This window comes from Accipiter gentilis, chromosome 6 (assembly GCF_929443795.1).
Source record: "Accipiter gentilis chromosome 6, bAccGen1.1, whole genome shotgun sequence".
Taxonomy (NCBI): domain Eukaryota; kingdom Metazoa; phylum Chordata; class Aves; order Accipitriformes; family Accipitridae; genus Astur; species Astur gentilis.
In genome coordinates, this window is record NC_064885.1 from 7730340 (window position 1) to 7752762 (window position 22423).

The 22423-nt window shown below is 43.3% G+C and overlaps 1 protein-coding gene across 3 annotated transcripts in view; it reads left to right on the plus strand.

The window, feature by feature from the left end:
- The window catches only part of AP2B1 (adaptor related protein complex 2 subunit beta 1), an 82032-nt gene that overhangs the window by 18636 nt on the left and 40973 nt on the right, over nucleotides 1-22423 (plus strand). For all 3 annotated transcript variants that reach the window (XM_049801948.1, XM_049801950.1, XM_049801949.1), the window contains exons 6-13: nucleotides 4535-4725; nucleotides 6883-7104; nucleotides 7985-8105; nucleotides 10327-10422; nucleotides 15120-15235; nucleotides 16361-16526; nucleotides 17045-17143; nucleotides 20118-20377. In XM_049801948.1, coding sequence (XP_049657905.1) covers nucleotides 4535-4725; nucleotides 6883-7104; nucleotides 7985-8105; nucleotides 10327-10422; nucleotides 15120-15235; nucleotides 16361-16526; nucleotides 17045-17143; nucleotides 20118-20377 — 1271 coding nt within the window. The remainder of the gene's footprint in view (nucleotides 1-4534; nucleotides 4726-6882; nucleotides 7105-7984; nucleotides 8106-10326; nucleotides 10423-15119; nucleotides 15236-16360; nucleotides 16527-17044; nucleotides 17144-20117; nucleotides 20378-22423) is intronic.

Sequence of the window (22423 nt, forward strand, 5' to 3'; positions counted from 1 at the left end):
TTTTCTTCATTTTCTCCCCATTTTAATGGGATAGTGAGCCAGAGGTTCCTGTTTTAAGCAGCAGAACATTGTATTTCATTAACTCTGTTACACACTTGGTTTAATTCCCAATTAGCCTGGGATGCTAGCAAAATAATCTGATTGCTTTGACTGTTTGGCGTTCTAGATCTGCCTAGCTTCCCTCCTGTCCCCCCACCCCCTGCAAAGCTTTTCCGTGTGGGTTGATAGGCAGACACTCAGGTTTTCACCCACCCCCTTTCCTCCTTGTTAATGTATTTTATACCATTTGCTCTGAGATAAAGGTTTGAGCTGCCAGAAGGAATAACTGGCAAATCAGTGTTCCTACCTCTGCAGCTCTCCGTGAGGTCGGATCTGGTCTCTCTGGCTGCAGAAGGGGTTTGTCTGTAGGTGGGTTTAAAGATGTTGGGTTCTTGTTAAATCTGTAATGTAGTTTTAAGTGGAAGGTTTATTATTTTTTTTAGTAAGAGCTTGTGAGATTTAGTTATCCTTATCCCAATGACACTTCTCTGAGAGTCTAAATTTGTTGGGAAATTCCAGCCAAAAAGCAGATTTATTGTCATTCGGCTCAACTGTGCTCTAACAGGATGTTGCTGTGACTGCATTTGAATAATGTTGAAATGTACCCAGGGTGAACTGATTTACATCAGCAAACCAGGGACCTATAATTATTATTATTAAATCTTCAATCTGCTCTGCATTTGTACTTCCTAGGTGGTTTTTTTTTAGGCTGAGTCTCATTGGTTGGTAGCTGTTAGCTTAAAGACAGTATTTTTAATTGCAAGTCAAGTCAGGCATTTTGCCATAGAGTTAACTTATTAAGCTTTTAAAAGCTTTTCCTGTTCATTAACTGTTTGGGCTCACGTATCTTTGGCTGGTGGGTTGACCTTGGGTTTTTTCATTATTTTTGAGAACTAAAGACTATACTAGATGTTAGTTGCTTGTCCTTTTAGTCTCCTTCTTCCAATCTGTGAAATAAGTTACACAACTCCTGGTTGGTTTCTCATCAGAATGAACTTGTTGCATGTTTTGAAAAGCAGGGAGTACTTTGTTTGCTAAAGAAGCTTATGGCTTTTTTCCTCAGCCAAGGTGTGGCATTGGCCGTGAAACTTGTCCACTTCCATGGAGGACTTTGTCCTATACCACTTGTAAAGCTTTAGCTTTACTTTTAATATGTCCCCCAGCAAGTACATCATCACTGCTATTTATTTTCAAGGGAAAAAACCCAACCTGTTGTGTACCTTATTATATCACTTTGTACCTTGTACTTGCTGTTCAGTGCGGTTGGACTTCATTATCTTGTGTTGCTCTGTTAAGGATGAAGCATCAACTGAGTTGAAGACTTAAGGTTCAGCTTTGATGTTGTAGATTTTCTTTGGCCAAAACATCTTTCTAAATATTTCTGATCACACTTATGTGACTGCCAAAGTATATACTAGGTTACCAGGTGATGTAATACTTGAATTGGTGTTGACTGGTTCTTAATGGGCTTTTTTTCCATACCTAAGTGATAAGTGTTAGTATCCCAACTGTGGACAATGCTTCAATCTTTGTTTACATGTTGCCTGAGCCATCACTTAGAGAGAGCTGTCAGCAAAGCGGGAGTCATTGTGTACTGGAATGAAACCATGCAGTGCCAGCTTGTATTGCTCTATGTTCCTATCTCGTAATGAAGGCGATGGCAGTGCCAATGAAGAGAGGTGAGCATGCATACTTGAACCAGTGTTTATGTTGGACTGGTTCCTGAAATCTGTTTTCATTTCAACTGTGCTGCGGCTGTGTAAAAAGCCTTGAAGATGCTAATTATTTTTGTTGGCATACCATAACATATCAATATGTTCAGTGCGAATCGCCAGCAAGTACTTTTTTTTAATAAATGTTGCTTAAAGTTTGAAGATATTCCCCATCCCTTCCCTTATCCCCTTTTGCTTCATTTATCTCCTTGTCACCAACTTGACAGCAGCACTGTTTTGCTGAGCTACAAGGTGACGACCAGCTTTAATTGTGGACTATAAGATTATAGATCCCAGCTCGTCTGGCAGAACTGAGCTGCCACCAGGTGTTTCACAGCCCCTTCTAGTCCTTTTTTTGGTAACACCCAAGGAGACCACAGCCCATGCTCCTAAGTGCATCTTGCCATGTGACACTCTTTCTCATGGATGCTTTTAATGGAAATCTGACATCTGGTGGGCTGTCATGTAGTGTCCCATCCTCAGCTTTGATTTAGACATTTGCATGTTTGCTGCTATGTTAGTTTCTGAAAAGAGCCCCAAAAGATCCTGAAAGCAATCCCTCATTCACAGTCAGGTCTCTGGGTTGGAGCTAGTGTGTACCAGGCAGCTCATGGTAACAGCATTTCTGTGCATCCTTTTCCTGTGGCAAACTCAAAGTGATAGACTTTACTTACTCTGCAAGGAAGGAAACTTAAGCACAGCTGCTTTGGCTTGTATTTGCCCCAGGGTTTAGGATATCCACATGGCCCAATTACTGCAACGCAAGTAGTGCCTGGCAGTGTGCATGCATTTGCCAGACCTCAGCCCTATTCCTTACTACAACTGACGGGTACCTTTCTGTGATGCTTTGGCTCTGTAACTTGTTTTTGTTACTTCAAAATTCTTTTCCAAAGTTCTCGTTTCATTTTATAAGTGCTTTTTCATAATGATTTTAAACTTTTCAATTGCTCTTATGATTTGTCTTCACTTGTAAACTTCCAAAATATAGTGAAATTAAAACAGTCTTTCACTTCACTTTTATGCTGTGTCACATTAACCATTCAGGAATTAAGCAAATTAAGTAATGGGAAGAATAAGCAGCATATCTTAGTAAGTTACTCATTAAAACAGTACAAGAAGACAGCAGCTCTGATTGCTAATGATTTTGGTGACAGAAGGCTCATTCAACTAATGAAATTCATAAAATCTTGGATCAAAATCCTATCTCTGACCTCTAGGTGTGAAATGCAAAACAATCAACATTACTGTGCTTGTGCAATGACTTTGGAATATATTGGTTTAATGACAAGCGGTGATGGGAACAATGCAGAGAATTTTCTGGTCGTGGTGTTCTTGTTTTCAGTGTACTGCATCAAAAACATCTTTAGTCATCCAAAGAATCAGACTATTTTAGTCCAAGAATCCAAAGAATCAGGCTATTTTAGATAAGACATTTCTCTGGCTTAATCCCCTAGAAAATAATGCTATAAGTCTTCATTTAGTGTGGTGGCTGGACATGATATACATTGTAAAATATCCTGAAAATGCCTTTTCATAGGGTATATCAGTTTTGTGTGTCAAACTCAGGCTTAAATCCCTTTTCTAGTTAGTTAAAAAAGATAAGAGACTTTCATCTCGTCTGCAAATTTCTATTTTTGTCTATATATTCTGCAACTTTTCTATTTTAAAAATTTTCACATGGCATCTGTTAGAATAACTGTTGAACTTGAGTATGGAACTAAGAATTAGAAAATTGTGTTGCACTCCCACTTTTTGCTCTTGTGAAGCTGGACCCTGGACCTCCTCTCTGCTTCCTTTCATCCATGCTTGGAAAAGAGAAGACCTTATATAGTCTTAAATGTAGCAAGAATATTTTCAGTGATGAGTTGTGCTAATGCAAGCCTTGTCTCTGTAAAGCAGACACATGGATGATAGGGAGACTATTTGAAATTGAAATAAGTGTTATTAAAAATTTAGCAGGAATTGTCCATTTTAGGGAAATGGTGTGTTTGCTTTCAAACTGGGTGACCTGACAGAATTGCTACAGAGCTGAAGGCTGCCTGGGACATCTCCTCTTACGGAGGAGACGGTTCTTCTCATTGCTCGGATTGTGTTAAGCAATGTGCCATGGGACTGCCAAGGGGAAATCAGGCAAGAGGCATCCATTCCTGAATGAGTAGAGCTATTAGAGGTTTTGAGACCTTGACTCCATCAGTTGAGCATCTCCTGGAAGTGAGGGGAGATGATGCCTACTTGAAGCAAGCCAGGGTGGAACTCTGGAGCCTGCAGGAAGGTGTGGTGTTCTTGTTCCATGTGGACTCTCTCTGATGCCATCTTTAGTTCTCTCCAGAGTAAAGTTTCTTGTGACGTCCTGGTCCCAGGACCCCATTCTGTCCACCGGAGACTTTAACTTTCATTTATCTTCAACAAAAATACTTTCAAGTTATAATTTCTCAGGCAAAATGCTCTTTTCACCCATGCTGGCTTTTCATGTTTCCTGTGTGTGTCAGCAGCCCCCTCCTGCTGTGCTGCTATTCTTTCACTTCCACCCCAAGAGACCCTTCAAATTTTGGCAAAGAGCAAGGTTACAGTCAAGCTTTGGGCTCACCAGGTTGTTTGTGAGGTTGTACTGGTCCCTGAAGGCTCGGATGACTGACATGGCGGCTGCTGCTCAGCAGCCGATAGCACACACCAGGATCTCTGTGTTTTTCCCCATGTGTAACCCATGCTAAGCCCAAGTTAATCCTTGCCAAGTCATTGATGACATGCTAGCAAAGAACGCGTCTTCTTGTCTCTTCTTCCAGGTGGTAGCAAACGCTGTGGCTGCCTTGTCAGAAATCAGTGAATCTCATCCCAACAGCAACCTGCTGGATTTGAATCCTCAGAACATTAACAAGCTGCTGACAGCTTTAAATGAGTGCACAGAGTGGGGCCAGATCTTCATCCTGGACTGCCTGTCCAACTACAACCCCAAGGATGATCGCGAAGCTCAGAGGTACAGTTGTTCATGCTCTTTGCATGGGCCGCTTGGGGTTATTTGGTAGCAGGGCACTTGCAGGCTTTTGGCAGTGTTACAACTCCTGAAAAAGACTTGTGATAACAGGAGTCTCTGCTGAGGTCTGTAACAGCACAAGTAAGACTTGAAGTAAAAGAGGTTTAAAAGGAAGGCAACTTTTGGTACTTTGGGCTGATGCTGGAAATCTGCCCCTTCCCGTTGCAGAACCACTTTCTCTATTTATTGTTAGCTTTTTTTCTTTCACTTTTTTCCATTTAAAAGGCTAATTCTTATGGGAACTGGCCCTACTAAGAAGCAATCAGCCCAAGACAAGACCTGTAACAATGGAAGCACTGTTTGGAGGATTTTCTGGTTTAAATCAGAGCTTTCAAATCTGGTTTTGCTACTTTGAGATACAAGAAGCCCTTATAGGTTTGGGGGCTTCCAAAGTACTACAGGTCTGAGACTGGAATATTTTTTCCAAACTGGTCTGTGATATGGTAGAACTGAAAATAAAGGTAAGGAAATGATTTTTCTTATCACTCCAGTTTCATTCTTGTGCTTTTACCTTTAGCTGCAATGACTAAACCTAAATACAAAGACCTTAGGGTTTAGGTAGTGGAGTGTTAATTCATGCACTTCAGGCCTCCTCCTCATCTGTGTCCAGAATCGCCAAAAGTCATATCCTGTACCCAAGAGAACAAGGAACCAGCAAGAAGAATTATTTGGAACAGGGGAATTCTCAGACTTGATATATTTCATGTAGATGATGTGGGGGATGGAGGGGAAGGAAGGGGCACAAGCCCAAGTGCAAAGTCCTGGGCAGGCCTTTTTGAATTTGATGGGTTTCTTCACTGACTGGTGTTTGAGACACAACAGATAATCCACTTTTTAAAAAATGCCTGCCAGTAGTCTTGCTGATTTTTTTTTTTTTAATTTTTTTTTTCTCCCCACCTCCCTCCCCCTTGTGTTCTGTTTCTGTGCCAGAAACAGCTATTAATGAGTGCTAGAAACCTGCAGAGATCTCCAGGGTGTCAGGCTAGTATTATTATTATGTCAGAAAGGGACCACTAGTTTGAACAACTGTGAACATGTCCCAGTTCCTCATCCGTAATTCCTCTGAAGTGGTGTGTAAAACTGGATGGGCAGTAACTCCTCTTACTCCTTTGTGTGGAGTTTGACTCTTGGAGCCTGCCTTATTTCAGATAGGAGAATGACAGCATTTAGTTTTATATAGTGTTCTCCTTCACAGCAAGGCAGATGATGTTACCCCTGTGCGTGGAGAAACTGAGGCACAGAGAGATGAAGCAGCTTTCGCGTGCCAGGTGACCTTGGGCAGAGGTGGCTGGGGACTGCCCCCAACTCTGACTTAGACTCCTCTGCTCTTCACTTAGCCATGCTGCTTCCCTTCCAGGGTGGCTGAAAGCAAATCTTTCAGGGAAAGAAACTTCAGGAGGCACAGATGGGAATAAGATTGTTCTGGGTTAGCAATATGCAGGAGGGGGTGGAAAGAAACTTGACAGATGCTGCAAGAAAGACCATATGAACCCAAACTTCCTTTCTGCTTGGGATGGGTTGTTTAGGATGCTGTTGATTGTAGGATCCACTGAGGCAAGTGGTGAAGCTGAGACTTGGGAGGGTATTTAGGTCACTCTTTCCCTATATCTTCAGAGTAACAGAAACCTTTTTTTGCAGAAACAAATGGTTGAAATGGCAGCAAACCCCCCCAAGCAAGCCAGAAGCGTGTATCACCTCTGAACGATTATATGGGGGCTAAGGTGTTTTTCTCATAGGTGTTTTTTTAAAGTTGTGATTGTAAGTGACAGACGAGATCACAGAAATAGAGAATACCACCAGGCAAAGGCAGAAAGCACTAATGACTGAATATGTGTTGGGGCTGTAATGCTGAGATCTGGAAGAGTTCCTGAGCTAACTGTGGCAGGAGAGAAGCTTGAAGCTGTGAGAGAAGTCATTCTTGTCTGCTTCCTGCTGTGTTCAGGAAAGCAGGACTTTGCCTGCTCTTATGAACAAAACCAAAGCAGAGTAGTGTCTGAGAAGCTGTTTTCAGCCATGTACAATCTTCTAAATTCAGATAAGACCTGAAATATTTGACATTCTGAAATATGTGTGAACCCTTTCTTACTCCTCTTTCTCCAGTATTTGTGAACGGGTGACCCCTCGGCTGTCTCATGCCAACTCAGCAGTGGTGCTGTCAGCAGTGAAGGTCTTGATGAAGTTCCTGGAACTTCTTCCCAAGGACTCTGACTATTACAACATGCTGCTGAAGAAACTTGCCCCTCCGCTGGTGACCCTGCTGTCTGGAGAGCCTGAAGTTCAGTATGTTGCCCTGAGGAACATCAACTTGATTGTGCAGAAAAGGTAAAGCCCCAGGGAGCTGTTATTCCTGGGTTGTCGAAGGGCATCTAGTTCTCAGACCTTCAGATACTTCTACATGCACAGAACTTCGTTTAATCCAGGTTCAGATCCCTCGAGGGACAGTTTGAAGAGTCTCATGACTCTGGTAGCCTGAATTAATTTTCTTTACAGCATACTTGTGATACTGGTATCATACAGTATCTCTTTACCTGCCTCTCTATTTGCCACCTTTTTAAGAGCCGTGAGAACTTCCCTCTAATCAGACTCTAAATTAGATTGCAAATAGGAAGGAGGGTGTAACTGTACAGTTCATAGTGACCTGTAGAAACTCAATGTGCCTATGCTGTTCTCTTCAGCATAGAAAAAGCAGGCTGGTGACATACTGATGTACAGTGGGTTGGTTTTTTTCACCAGTTTACTCCCACATGCATGTTTAAATACTGTTCCTTGCTGGAAAGGTGGGATAGGTTGGATAGCACTTTGTAGATTGTATTCAGGGCAGAGTTACTGTACGCTGGCATCTTGCAAGTGAAAGCAGAAAATGAGTTTGTAGGTGGGGTTTGCATTGAGATGGGGATGTTAGTCTTTCACTGAAAACACTGTCATCCACTGACTAACTGAAGTGGTTGGCTCAGCAGTTCAAATGGAGGAAGTAGAGATGTAGGCATAGACAGACTTGAATTCTGCATTTTGTGTCTAAATCTTTTTCTCCAGCTTCTAACTTTCTTCAAAATGTTGTTCTCGTATGTTTGTTTGCATGTCCTGGACACAAAGGGACGCCATTCTGTTTCTCAATGAATGTTTGAGTAGATTTCTAAACAAATTAGGATATAGCCCATTGTTTTTACCAGCCTTAAGTGAAACAACGTTATGTTCTCTCCAGGCCTGAAATCCTGAAGCAGGAAATCAAGGTGTTCTTTGTGAAGTACAATGACCCCATCTATGTCAAACTGGAGAAACTGGACATCATGATCCGCCTAGCTTCTCAAGCAAACATTGCCCAGGTTAGCTGAGGAACTTCTGATGTGTTCTGCATGTGTTCTGGGGATGGAAAACCATCTCGGGGTCCTTGCATGAGGATATATGCAGCTACTTCTAGTGTTGTCCTGGCTTTTAGGCATCACTGTCCCTGGTAGAGTGCTCTTTGCAGCTACTTAATGGGAGGTGTTGGAGTTTCCTCCATAATTTAAATGTTAATAGCACAGTATGTCTTAGATCGTGACCATTAGGTAGGTCTTGTTTTACAGATTACAATTCCAGGAGGAGAGCTGATGTCTCCTGTCAAATGAGTCACTGCTAGTGCTGAGGTTGGAATGAGAGGCTTGTTTCAAGTGAGAGAGGTGTGCCTGTAACGGGGGCATTCAGAAAGGCCAAACATTACTGAAGTGTGAATTTCAAGTGTATTGGTTAAATTGTTAAACCCTTGCACAGGCACTCTTCAGAGCTAAAATAACCTTTGTTTTGCTTAGCTTGCTTCCAGAGTTGAAATAGCACAAAGCTAAAGCTAAACTAAATTGATACTGCTTTACAGCGTAGATTCTCCTTGGATTTGATATTGTTTTAATCCACATTCCTTTCTGAGAGGAAGTGGTCTCGAGTGCGACCCTTGCCACAAGGCCTAACACTAATGTAGAATGATTAATGTCTCTGGTTAGTGCTATTATTGTGCTATCCTAATTGTCACAGAACAGTTTCATTTAAAGTGACATTTTTAAGCAGCTCTCTTCAGCTCTCTCTTCTGATGTTTTTTGGAACAGAGCAAGATAATTCATGCCCCCTTTGTCCTGGGGACATGGAAAACGTTTTAAAAATCAGTTTCCATGAGAATGTATTCAGAATTTTCTATTTACTCTTGGTAGGTTCCATACCAATTTTAATGCATAATGTTTAGATAATGCAGGTTGTCTGGATGAAAGGCAGTGGTGTCTGGAGGGCAGAGTCTGGGGTTGGAATCTGCAGACTAACGAATGACTCTTCTCCTGGTTCTAAAGAGGCATTCCTAAAAACAATCCAAGCTTCATCAGAAATATGCCCTGAAATGAGACGCAAAGAGAGCAGGCTTCTACCTGTGTGGTAGAATATCTTCCTGTGTGGCTTGTCAAGACTGTTCATCTCCATGCCTGTTCTAGACCAAGGCAGCAGACTAGTTGTATCCGAGTCACTCAGACTTGGGCAGTATTTGAAAAGCATAAGCTACTAAACCTGGGTGCTCTAAGTACTGTGCAACATAGATCATCCAAGGAAATAATAAAACTTCAAAACACAGATGTCCTGTCTACTCCTTGAAGATTTATTTGTCTGCAGTCTGGCCCTTCAAGGCCTCTTCATCTTGTCACTGTTCTGAACAATTTGCATTGACTAGAGATTTTTTTCAAACCACTGTCTCGCTTTGTGCTGTTCACCTCTCCTTTGCAATCTATTTGTGACATCACGATGAAATCCCTGATGTCATGTTTGACATGAGAAACTGAAACAAATGAGTTTATGAGGGAATATAAATTGTGTAGAGTCTTTTTCTAAATTTTTTTTTTCTTTCTAAACTAAGTGATTTGTTTAAGACAAAGTAGCTTTTTAGGTAGTGGTTTGTAAGATCCCAGCAGGTCCTGGTTCAAGCCCTTGTTCAGTTTCCATTAGCAAAAAAACTGAGACAAAACAGTAAATCTTATCCTTAAGAGGGGAAATATCTTCATACTGTTGTTCATATCTGTATAGGTGTTCCAGGGTGTCCTCAGAACTCCTCTGGATCCTCAGTTTGGATTCAGTAGAGATCCAGATGTTCATCTCAGCACAGAAAAGGAGGGATTAAGAATGGTTGTTGCTGAGAGCTTTGCATACAGTGAATGTAGAACAATAAGTACAATAAACCACACGTAAAATCTATGTGTATGGATGTGACCCCTACTTCACTGTAGTTTCAGTGTAAGAACGAACAGCAACATTTAAGTTTGGCAGGGCTGACTTTGCCCCCAGCTTTTGTTCAGGGGGATTTGAATATAATCTAGACTGAGCCGTCTTTTGGCTTTGGCCAGCCTAAACCAAGTCTTGCTGCCTAATCCAAAGCAGTGGGTTTCAGAGATAGAGATTGATTACAGAGTTTGTTAGCTTTGAATGTGTGTGGCTAGCTGTGGAAGAATACATCCTGCTCGTGTTATGGTATTCAAGTAGCATCACTTGTCAGAGTGGGATGTGACCCCAGAGATTCACATTGGTGTGCTTTCTCTGCAGGTCCTGGCAGAGCTCAAGGAGTATGCTACTGAGGTGGACGTTGACTTTGTGCGCAAGGCTGTCCGAGCAATTGGGCGCTGTGCCATCAAGGTTGAGGCAAGTATCTTGGATCTTAAGGTTTTCTGTGATTCTCTGTCTTCAGAAACAATGATGAGCTTTGCAATCTTGTTCCCATGATATGCAAAGTTTCTTTGCTCCTGTGTTGGCAATCAAGTGACCTGGATATATCATGCTCTTGGGCAAAGCCCCAGCTGAACAGTAGGACTCATGAGCTCCAGGCGAGTACATCACAGGAGGGTGGTGTGCTCCTCTCAGACCTCAGCTTGCAGGCAGAACAAAGCAGCTAAATCATCCTTGATGGAATATTTTTCCGCACTGGCTTCAATGGAACAATGACCACTTACCCATGAGGACCTCCTTTAATAGCTGTGGCCTGACGTTTTGAAGGTGGAAGGAGAGGAGATTGTGCAAAGAAACTCAGTATTATGAAAGGTTTTGTCTCCCTCATTGCAGCTGAATAGAACACACAAGCATAGAATTACAGAGGTTTGGCGCATGTAAATGCAATTTGCACAAACATAGTGGCTCCATCCTGCTTATCTCGTGTTAAAGTCCATATAGCCTGTAGCTTCATTTGGACTGTGCTCTCTTTAGCCTAGATGCTTATGCAAGTAAGTTCCCAGCAACCTCTGCAGTTACCCAAAACAGCAGCCTGAAATGTCCTCTGCCAGTTGAACATCCACCAAAATGCTCATAACAGACTTATGTTTTTTTAGTGATGTCCCTGTTAATCTCCCTGTAAATGAATCTGCTATGCCTGACAGGAGCTCAGAAAGCCTGTGAAGAGAGGGAAGACTTATGCTGTGGTGTTGGTACTTTTCAGTAAACTGATAACTGAGTGCAAAATGTCACATAAGTGGTCTAATTTCAGCTGAGCTCATTTAGCTTTTGCTAAAGTGTGTTCCTACGAGCATTGCCTGACAGCAGATTTAAATAAAAACCTAATCATGCCTGGCTGAGTATAGTGTCAGTGCACAGGTTTCCCTTGTTTCAGCTAAACTACCCTAAGTCTGTGTAGAGGCCACCAACTGCTGACACCACTGTCTGCACCATGCAGCCTTGTCTTCCTTCCTTCAGCTCCTAAAGATTTATCACTGCCATGGGCTTTCTTTTAAGTGTGGCCCAATAGAGCAGGTGATTGCTGCCTCTGTTTCATGTCTGCAGTTCAAAATACCAGATTGCTTCTTCCATGTTGTGTGCAGGCAGGAGTCTCTCTGGATGGAGCCACAGCAGGAACAGTAGAAAATGCTCTTGAGTGGGGAAGAGGGCTACTGAGAAGCCAAAAGAAGCTGGTGGCAGCCTTTTTTTGTAGCGGTGCTTGTGCTGGGAAGTGGGAGTTTGCTTTAGTTCTCAGTAGACACTTTCTCGCTAGGATTTGACCATGTGTCTGTCTTAGTTTCACATGAAAGGTTGGTGGTATTCCTGCAGTATCAAGGTGTTTTTAGGTGGTTTTACCCCTTTCCTGCTCTCATTCCCTACGTTCTTTCTTCCCACCCCTGATATGAAGATGGCCACATTCAATATGCAAAGGACTAATAATAATGTCCCAGCAAATGTGCAGTGACCCTCTAACTGTGTAATTGTCTCTCAATAAGTAGCGTTAACCTTGATTTTTAGCAATGCTCCTTGGAAGACACTGCTGCTAAAGATGAGGTCTGTTTACTCCTCTAACGAGAGCCAGATTTAAGGAGGGCAAATATAGAACAACTCATTACAGTGTCCTCATCTCTAGGTTAATCCCTGTCCCCAGTGCATCTGTGTTTACTAGAGGCTGTTTGCACTGTGAATTATGACTAATGGAAGAGCATTCTCTCAGCCATCAGTGTCCAAGTTCCCAAGGCTTAGAAATCTGCTTTTTGACATAGGGCGCAACCAGCAGGAGCTGTTGATGAATTAATATTCATGGGGAACCTCAGCTCTGCCTTCAAGGATCCTACCTTTTGTCTAATTGTCTTTCCGAGAAGAGTAAGACAGTAAATAAATTTGTGACATGCACCACAGAGCAAGTGTGGCGTTACCTTTGCTGCGCAGCAGCGCATGGTACTAACAGCAGAGGTAGCGCTTGTTTTGGAAATGTAAGCAATACCCATGCTGACTAGCAGGGCTGGTGGGTTTTGGCTAAGCTTAAGTAGTCATATTGATTTGGGGGATGTCAGAACAACATCATTCTGCATGGATAGTCTAGCTGGGCTCAGAGTTAGTCTGAGTATATCTACAGCAAACCGTGTGGTGTATCTAGACTTGACAGCCCGAGGTGAAGGTATCTGGCTTGTGTGTCAGTTTGCTCCATTGACAGCACTAGATGAAGAAGTCGTCTGATGCTTTGATTGTATGCAAACAAAGCACCACTCCTACAGGAAAAGGAAATGAAGTGGATGCACTAAGAATAGTGATTCCTCTGAAGCAAAGGAGAAGCAGAAGGAGCCATATTAGAAGGGGATTTGTCCCAGTTCCAGGAGATTCTGCCAGCAGTCTTGTTCTTAGAAATCATTGAGGCTTACAGCTGTGAGCATGGTGTGTGCTACTTCAGTAATCTTGCAGGATTTCATTTGGTGTCTACAGAAAAACAAAGCAATTTTGATGTTGGTTGGTTGTCCTTCCTCACTCCAACTTGAGTGCTGTTCTGGTTGGGGCACTCTTTCATCAGTTTGCAGAGCACTGCAGTCCCCAGGGAGGTCCACCTTCAAGTAGCAGTGTGTTTACAAGGCATGGGGTGAGCTGAGATGTATTTTGTTAGAGGAACTGCTCTACTGTGCTTGTGCCCACATGACTGCTCACTTTCCGAAGGACTCTTGGGCTAAAAATCAATACTGCATATTTCAAAGTGGATATTGTGCTCTTCCTGGAAAAATCATGTTTTGAAGTGTCTAAAGAAAAGAAAAAGAAACCTTAATTTGCTTTTCCTTGAATTCCGTAGCTCTTAAAGCTTTGCTAGTTGTAGGCTTTGACAGGGCTGGACTGCTTGTTGCAAAGAGTGACTGATGCTGTAAGTTCTGTAGAGCTGGCTTAGGACAGATTTACCCCAAGTGCCTAAAGGCCCGCAGGGCCATGTGTTAAAACATCTAGTGAAAGTTGTTGAGAAACTGGCAAGAGATGAAATTGCAAGCTCTGAAGCATCTATCTTGCAAGGACTCTGAGTGGGGTTCCTACTGTGTGCAATGTCAGTCTGTGTGGAGGCAGGTTCATGGTCAGTCTCAATGAAATGGAAGAGTCTTCCAGGTCACAGGCCTCAAATCTCTTCTTGAGCAGGAGAAGGGTGCAGAGTAGGATGTTGTCAGATTGCCATTTCACTGACTCTGTAGTGGCACAGTACCTGTAAAGCTGTGCTAAGGAGGGAGACGTATCATAAAAAAAATGATACCAATCATATAAAATTACGCAATACCTCTCCTTACTCTGACGCCCTTTGTATTGGATTTTTTTTCTGTTTGGTGTGAATTGCAGGGGAGAGCCTTACGACCTTTAGAGCCAGTTTGCAAAGATAGAGCAAATGCTGGTTTACAGTGTCTCCTCTCTTGGCTGATCCCCACGCCAGCATTGCCACTGTTTGCGGTTGTACAGCTAGAGTCACGGGGGCAAGAAATCAGCCAAAGGTTTTAGTCTCTGCTTGTCCCAAATTCGGCTCTACTGGTCTTGAGGTTTGTCCTTGAGATTTTTGTCCATTTTCAAAAAAATTATTCCTTTGACTTAAATTCCAGAGCAATCCTCCTCCTCCTCCTCCTTCTGCCCAGCCTTCAAGTGCTCTGAAAGTGAAGGGCACTGTTAGCTCACTCGAATTGAAAAATCCACCTACGTTGCTATTGTTTGTGCCCTATGATATCTGTCTCGATCCTGAATGCTTTATGAATGTTCTGATGGTGACTGCCTAGGCAGTGTCATGAGCAGTCTGCTTCTCACATTAATCACCAGCTGTGTAATGAGGCTTCATATGTGCTCTGCTAATAGCCAAATTGCTGTCCTTATTTGAGACTCTCTGGTGCTGGAGTGGGTTGCTCCTGTGATGTCCTGCCTCACTGTGCTGTTTGGCAATAGACCTCCCTGAATTATTTTCCTCTGTCTCAAGTTCTGGTTCCTGGACAATGCCAGTGTCCGGTCCTTGTTATGTTACAGTGCCTGTGGCTGGGAATTTTGAACTAATTAATGTGAAAGCTGCATTAGCAAGAGCTGGATTTCTATTTATAGCTGTATCTTCACATGTTGCTAGTGACCTCACCCCAAAAATACTGAACCTCTTGCTGGTGTGAGCTGCTTTTTGCTGCTGTTCTTGCAGCATGATTGACAGCATGGTTTTCTCCTGCCTACTAGCTTCCCCACGTACCTTCCAGCAGTCCTTGTCAAAACTCTCCCAGCTTTGGTTGCCACAGCTTAGGCAAGTCCAGGAAAGCTCGTTCAGTGGCCTGTTTCAACTGCTAGCCAGCAAGAGGGTGATATAAGTAGTAATGCAGGCAATGTTCTTAAGGTCTCTTGTGTGGTGATCCAGCTATCTACTGGCACGGTTGCTTCAACCGTTACTTTTCACAGGAGCTGGAGTCAGCTGGTATCTCCACTGTAATACACAACCACTTGTCAACCTGTAGGTTTTTTGTGGACATGCATATTGAGTTGGTAGCTGTCGTCCTTTTGTTTTCCCACTCTGGGCCTTTTCTCCTGTGCATGCCTTGTGCCTCAGTGTGCGCTGGGAAGGAGTGTTTCTTCAGCTTGTTTTAGTTGTACTGTTCTGTTCTTCTCTCTAGCAATCTGCAGAGCGCTGCGTGAGCACGCTGCTAGACCTCATCCAGACCAAGGTCAACTATGTGGTCCAGGAGGCCATTGTGGTCATCAGAGACATCTTCCGCAAGTACCCTAACAAGTACGTGAAAGTAGTATAAGGTGTTTGGGAAGCTCTTGTCTGCTAGCATCAGAATAGAGCAATGTAAAACTCACTCAGCATAGCTTACCAGGGCTCTGAAGCAAAGGTGGCCATTTTTCTGAAAAGCAGTGTCCATTCCGATTCTAGGTCCTAGGTACAGTAGGATTCGGAGGCTGGCTCTAGATGAGGTATCACCCTGACACATTATTAGTTTGAATTGAAAGCTTCCTTCCCCACCACTCCATATTGATGCTGAGTACAAGCCTTAATCAAAAGCTAGTAAAGCTCTTGTAGAGAATGCCAGAAGGAAAGTTGGACCAAGTTTACAGCATCAGGCTTCTGGTTTTGCTCGTCTGCTCTAGAAGGCTTATACAAGGCCATGAAGGTTCATGGCTCTCATGGTCTGAGATCCCAGTCAGATTGTGCTGAACAGAACACTGCTGGCTTTCTCCATCGAGTGTTCTCTCTGGCTTGGGCAGTACTCGGCTTCTTTTAAGCTGTTTCTGCAATAAGGTTTTGTCTCTTCAGCTACAGAACAGCAGCAGTGTCTTTCAGCAGAGACTTCATGATCACCTAAAAAAGTAATATGGGACATCTGCAGGCCTCTCTGGCAATTTCTGCTGTCAGCTACAAGATAGATTGCCTGCTTATGACAGGGATACCCACGCATGGGAATAGGGGAAGCTAAATAATTAGTGTGGGGTATTGTCTGTTTTACAGCAAAGCCTTTGGGGAAGTATAATATGCAGTTTAGAGTTACCAGTCTAAAGATGCCAGTGAGGCTGCAGGATCTGATACAAACTCATGGTTTGAACTGTTGGATGATGAAATGTTCCCTTTAGCAAAACAGAGAGGGAGGCAGCTTTGTCTTGCATTCCACATCTGGGTGCTCTTGCTGGTTAATGAAACTGCAAAGCTCTTGAGGACCCTGTGACATCTTAATACTCAGCCTGGAAAAAGAAAAAGCCTAGGAATATCTTCTGTAGTTGAGTGAAAATGCTGCTTTTTGCATAGAAATACAAGACATTGTAATTCAGTGCAGGATTCTCTGCAGAATTATGTGTGCAGAGATGGAGTAACAAGTTGAAATCACCCCAGTAATCCACCTGTACTCTGACAAATCAGGTATGAAAGCATCATTGCCACTCTGTGTGAGAACCTAGATTCCCTGGATGAACCAGATGCCAGAGCTGCCATGATCTGGATAGTGGGCGAATATGCAGAAAGAATTGACAATGCAGATGAGCTGTTGGAGAGTTTTTTGGAGGGCTTCCATGATGAAAGTACTCAGGTAAAATTGTGTTGTACATCTTATCTGTAGTATTTCATGCAGTGTATGTATGGGATGGAAGGTAAATATTATTGCAGTGGTCAGAAAATGCCCCCAATGAAAACTTCAATATTTGGCTAAAATAAAACTCTTGGGAGACTGTAGACTTGCTCTGTTGTCTGTGTCTCCCAAACTTCTCTTCCTGGAAGGATAAGACAGAACAGGAGGGGTTTCTAGATGTTGCATACTTCTTTGGTAATAGCCCTAGTAGGGACCAGAACATACAGAAGAAAAGTGATGAGATGCATAAAAGTATGACATAAATCTCAGTGTGCTGATCAGGGACTTGTCTGCAAAAATGTTTTGCAACAGGCAAGATTCTGTGTCTCATTGTAATGGGTTTCACTGGCAAAGAATAGTATAATGCTGTTATAAAGCATAGGACTTGAGTTTCATATCAGTAAAGGATGTTGAGACTTGGGAGGTGTTGCTAAAGCATGGATGAATTTTCTCATCTCTACTGTGCCCCTTTCTCTTAGGTGCAGCTCACCCTGCTGACTGCTATAGTGAAGCTGTTCTTAAAAAAGCCTTCGGAGACACAGGAGCTGGTTCAGCAGGTCCTCAGCCTGGCCACGCAGGTAAGCCAAGATATCCAGTGAACCGGAGCCCTCCAGACGCTGTGTTGGCCTGCTGTGTGGTGTCTCCCATCTGCCAGGCCAATCAGTTTTGCAGTAGATAGGATTCAAGTGTGTTCCTCTCTATCCCATAGAGACTCCATTTAAGAGCTGCTCTGTGCCTGTTATCATGCCATCTGGCATCTGCTCTCTCCTCAGCTCTTGCTTCATCCTAATTCCTTCCTTGTTCCCTCACCAAATGAAAAGTTAGAGACAGCATAGAGTTATGAAGAAACCAAAATGCTTTCTCCTTGAAGGTGGCTTGCAGTTAAAACATCTGGAGCTATGACAGAGGGAAAGGGCCTGGCAAAGACTTTGTTTTGTGAACAGCAAAGCATAAGCAGTGCTATGAAAAAGAAAGAACTGAGGTTTGGTTTTTTTCCTTTGTACTTGGATGCTGTCAACCGATGTGGCAGCTTTGCTGGAGGCTGTAACAGTGGGTTAAGATCCCAGATTCATTATGCATGAGGTGCTGAGTTATGAGCTCAGATCACTGCAGGCGGGGCTGGGCTTGAGCTGGCAGACAGAAGTGCTGTAGTTCAGGAGGACAGAAGTGGAGATGTTGTGGTGGCAGGAGTGGGGAAGACCTCAGCTGATCCTCCTACACTCCCTGTCTGTAATGACTGGGGTAAATGTGTGATGGTGTAGTCCAAAAAGAGCAGCTCCTCTCCAGACCTGCTGTGTCAAGTGATGGAAATAGTCTCCCAGCTGTTCTGAATGGGCTGTGATTTTTTCTGAGCAGAAAACCTGGAGTCAATCATCAGCTGGCCTTTTTGGTTGTCTTTGCTGCCAGAAGTGATGGCTGTGGACTCTTAGTACTTAAAACTTCTATTCATCCCTTTGGGGGTGTCACATTGGTCAGTGGCAAGAAATCTGTGGCCTGCTTTTCTTGCTTCAAAACCTGCTATTAGGCAGGCTCTCAGCTCCTCTTTAGAGAGGGGTGGCCAAGGGCATGCTGTGTCATTTGTCTAAGTCAACAGAAGAAAGGTACTAAGTGTTAAAACCCACTATGCTGAGTCACAAAACACTTAATGGCACCCTAGGAATATAATAGGCGTCTGTTTTTTCTCTGTCACAAATGTTGATTCAGTCTGGCTTCTTGTATTTTGTGTGAATAATAAGTCAATGTAGGATAACTGGCTGTAAAACACTAAAAAGCCTTATGCTTCAAGGTCTGATTTCTAGGTAGAGATACTGTTTTTCAGTTGAGTGGGAGAGTAATTACATGTGTGTTTCTTTCCCCAGTCTTAGGTATTGTTGCACTTTGAGTGTCTCAGCAAACTGCAGGTGTGATTGTAGCAGGAGCCAGCTTAATCCAGCCAACACTGGTGAAAATAGCAATGAAGCAGCTGGGGATGGGAGGGACACAGATGTGTAGCAGTGATCAAGGTCCCTGGCAAACCCATAACCTAATGGATGGCACAGAGCCTCTACATCTCCATAGCTCTTGTCTGTGTGGCGTGGGTGGGTAACTAAGCTAGCGTGGTTTTGTTGGTATGCACCACAGGTGCACATGCAGACCCTGGAGAGGAGAATTGGGAGAAATGCGGAAAGGGAAGATCTGAGCCTCTTGTTCCAGTAGATTTACTAAAGTTTTAAGTCTGTTTATTTGGCTGTGGGAAGAAACAGTCAGTCTTGAATCTGTATGTGCCTGCAAGTAGATAGGAGCATGTGGTCTTTCATGCCTGCCCTTGTAGAAGCCCTGCCTGATCTTGATCCGCCTGCCGCAGGCAGCCTGCGGAGAATCTTGTAGGAATTGTTAAGGGCGAAGGGTGTAAAGAGTCCACGACTCCACCATCAAACTGAAAAACAGCACTGCAGAGAAATCTATCAGTTGACCCAGACATTGTATCTAGGTCCTTACAGGCAAAATGAGCTTAGTGTGCTCAGTCTCATTACAAATAGAGGTTTTGCTGTGTGCCTGAGAATGTCTTGAGACAGACGACAGAGAGGCAGGTTATAGCAGGTCAGCAGCAGCATGAATGAGATCACAGAAGAAAAGAAATGACAAGGAGGAACGCCAATGAGGTATACAATATGTTGCCAGAATTTTACGGCAAAACCTCAGAAACATTTACCCCGTTATTCTGCTGATGTGGGGATTAAAAATCCTAGCTCTTGTTTCCATGAACAGTTCAAAACATGTTGCACTACAACATAAAAAGCACACCACCTCCCTTTTCCCTAGAACATTAGCTGCAAACTATCACCAGTCACTTTGCTGTTCTGGGCAGAGCTATTTGAAAAGGAGAGAAATAATAAGCACTTCATGCAGAGGCAGAAGTATCTGCAGTAAAACAAGGGTATTATTGACAGCTGGAGAACTGATGAAGTATCTGAACTGTGTATCATTAGCATCTTTCCATATGTCATTAGATAACTAAAAGGCAGGATAAATAAGATCTCTTTTAGTATGAAGAATATGGCCTATTAAGATCCATCCTGTAGCTCTGCAGTGTCTTTTTGTCCAGCAGTGCCCTTGGGTAAGTCATATATTTCCAGGAATCTTGGATCATTCTGTTACAATATGCAGTATTGCATGTCTGCTCTTAGTATGTGACAGTCATTTTGACTTGCGTTCTTTTCTTCTGTCTACACCCCCTTGGATTTCTCCTAATAGTTACTGTTATGTCAAGTGGCACAGAGTTTGGAAAGTAGTTGATGGCTCTGTGGGTTGGAGCAAATGTGGGATGTAAATCCTAGGCTTTTTGCTCCCTGACCTGCTGAGCAGGAAGCTAGGCATTAATACTTTGGTTCTCACTTTTAATTTTGGGATGTTCTTCACAACAGGCAGTTTGTATCATCATTCTGAAATTGGTGACTGTCGCTACTGGATGTTTGGGGTTTTTTAATCCAGCAGAATCACTGCTAGAAAAATTAAGTGATTACAGGCGTTAGTCCGCCTCAAACCTGTGACTGATGTATTGCTTTGTCCCAGGATTCTGACAACCCAGACCTGCGGGATCGTGGCTACATCTACTGGCGCCTTCTTTCCACGGATCCAGTGACTGCCAAAGAAGTGGTCCTGTCAGAAAAGCCACTTATTTCTGAAGAGACCGATCTGATTGAACCGACCCTGCTAGATGAGTTGATCTGCCATATTGGGTCTCTGGCTTCTGTGTACCACAAACCACCCAATGCTTTTGTGGAGGGGAGCCATGGGATCCACCGCAAACACTTGCCAATTCACCATGGAAGGTAAGCTGAGGCAACCGTGGTGATAATGGGCAGGATTGGTTGTTTCTTTCTAGCAAACAGTCCAAAAGGTGCAAAGATATTTTTATTTATAACACTCCAGTGGTGTGTTGTTGATTGTGTTAGGGGCTTGCAGGTCATTCAAGGCACCATTTCATTGTAGAATTTAATCCTGGCTATGGAGTGTCTGAGTTCCTGGGTCGGAAGACAGAGGAAGTATCAAAGTTCTTGTGTGAGGAGAAGCTATGATGTTTTTTCAGAAGGCGCTGGTTGTAAGCCCTCTTGACATGAGAGTTTGAATAAAAAAGCAGAAGCTTTGGATAACTGGTGCAAGGGCATACTTCCAGGAGGATGACTGTGGTAAAAACAAACATCTTTTTGAGAAGGATACACTTTGATTTTTATAAGAGCTTTTGCTTCAGCAACAGTGCAGCTTTACAAGCCTCACTTGTGTAGAATAATGCTGGTTTCCTGGAACAGGCAAGTACAGGGATCCTTTGCTGTTGGAATATGAAATGGGGAAGGACTGGTAAAACTACCTTTCTCACTTGGTGCCTATTAAGCAAGGGGAGTGTACAACCCATCTAAGCCCAGTCACTGAAAACTGGGATTCAAAGAAGATGGCTAGACTGCTAGGTTTCTGTCTAACCTTTGGGGGGGGGGGGGGGGGGGGCGGGAATGCTTTGGCTTATTGTCTGGGGCTTTAATGCTTTCCTATGATCATAGTCCTGGAAGTGGGTTAGATCTGCAAGAGCAGGCAGTACAGTAGTCCTGGGCTGCGGCTGGTTTGCTGTTGAGCCTGTAGTGCTATTTGCACTAATGGTATTAATGACAAATGTAAGTGTGCTTTACAAGAGGCAAGAGTATCCAGGCTTACCTCTTAATAATATTCCCAAAGTGACATTTGGAGTGCTATTTTTTGCTGTTGCACTGATAAATCAGTGTGCGATGCTGCTCCTTGTCTATTTTCTGACACCACTTCTCTGCTATTCTTAGCAACTAAAGCTATTTCTGTAATAACTAGCTTTTGGAAGCCGAGTTGTTTTCTCCCTGCCTATGAAATCAGGTCTGGCTGCATTGACCCAGGACCAGGAAGCACAAGTCTACCAGTTGGAGAAGAAAAGCAGTGGCTGCTTTCCTAGTCAAAGATTTGCCTCAAAAGCAAAATGAGCTGGGGTGGGGGTAGCTTTGGTCTTTGGTGTTACCAGCCTTCCTCTACACTGTTGTTTCAGGTCACTATGGAAGCTAATGTTTTAGGGGTTTTTAGTCAGCTCAAGGATTTCAGGTTTTGCAAGGAGTGGTCTTTTTACTAGCTTCTTTGAGTATACCGTGTACATGGCTTGACTCTCATAGCTCATGCTCAAACAGTCTGCTGACCTCAAATCTTTTCTGACTATAGCAGTGTTGTACATTGCCTTGGTGGTGTTTACTACCAAATTACCCATTCCTTCAACGTAAAACCTTCAGGCCTCAATCAGCAGTGGCAAGCTGAGGAAGCCAGAGTTAGGGGAGGGTCTCAAGGGTGCTCAGCAGAGCATGCTGCATACTGATGCAGTGCTCTAGACTGGTAAATTAAAAAAATGAGTGGTGTTACTTAATGGCACACCAGGCTTCTCTGATGTGAACTCACCTCATAAAGACACCCCATTATTGTGGTTTTCTGCTTTACTATTAGCAAAAGGACAGTGAAACCTTACTAGCTGATGCCAAGGCCTCCTTGTACCATGTCACAGCATACCAAATTGCCACTTTCAGCGATGAGAATTACAGTGAGCAGCTCTGCAGGAGCATGGTTGTGGGGAGCCTGAATTTGTGCATCCAGTATGATTTTACTGATGACTAAGAAAATGGTTTGCCTCTTTCTGATGCTGAATGTGCATGAAAAGATACATGAAAATCTGTCAGTTTAAGGCAAGTTAAGGGTGTCCAGTGAAAGATAACCTCCTTACCTAGCTATTTGGAGTTATCTTCATTACTTCTGCACTCCAGTAATGACCATTCTGGTGGCTGACCGATCCGCTAGAGACTGAGGTTTTCCTTCAGATTGCA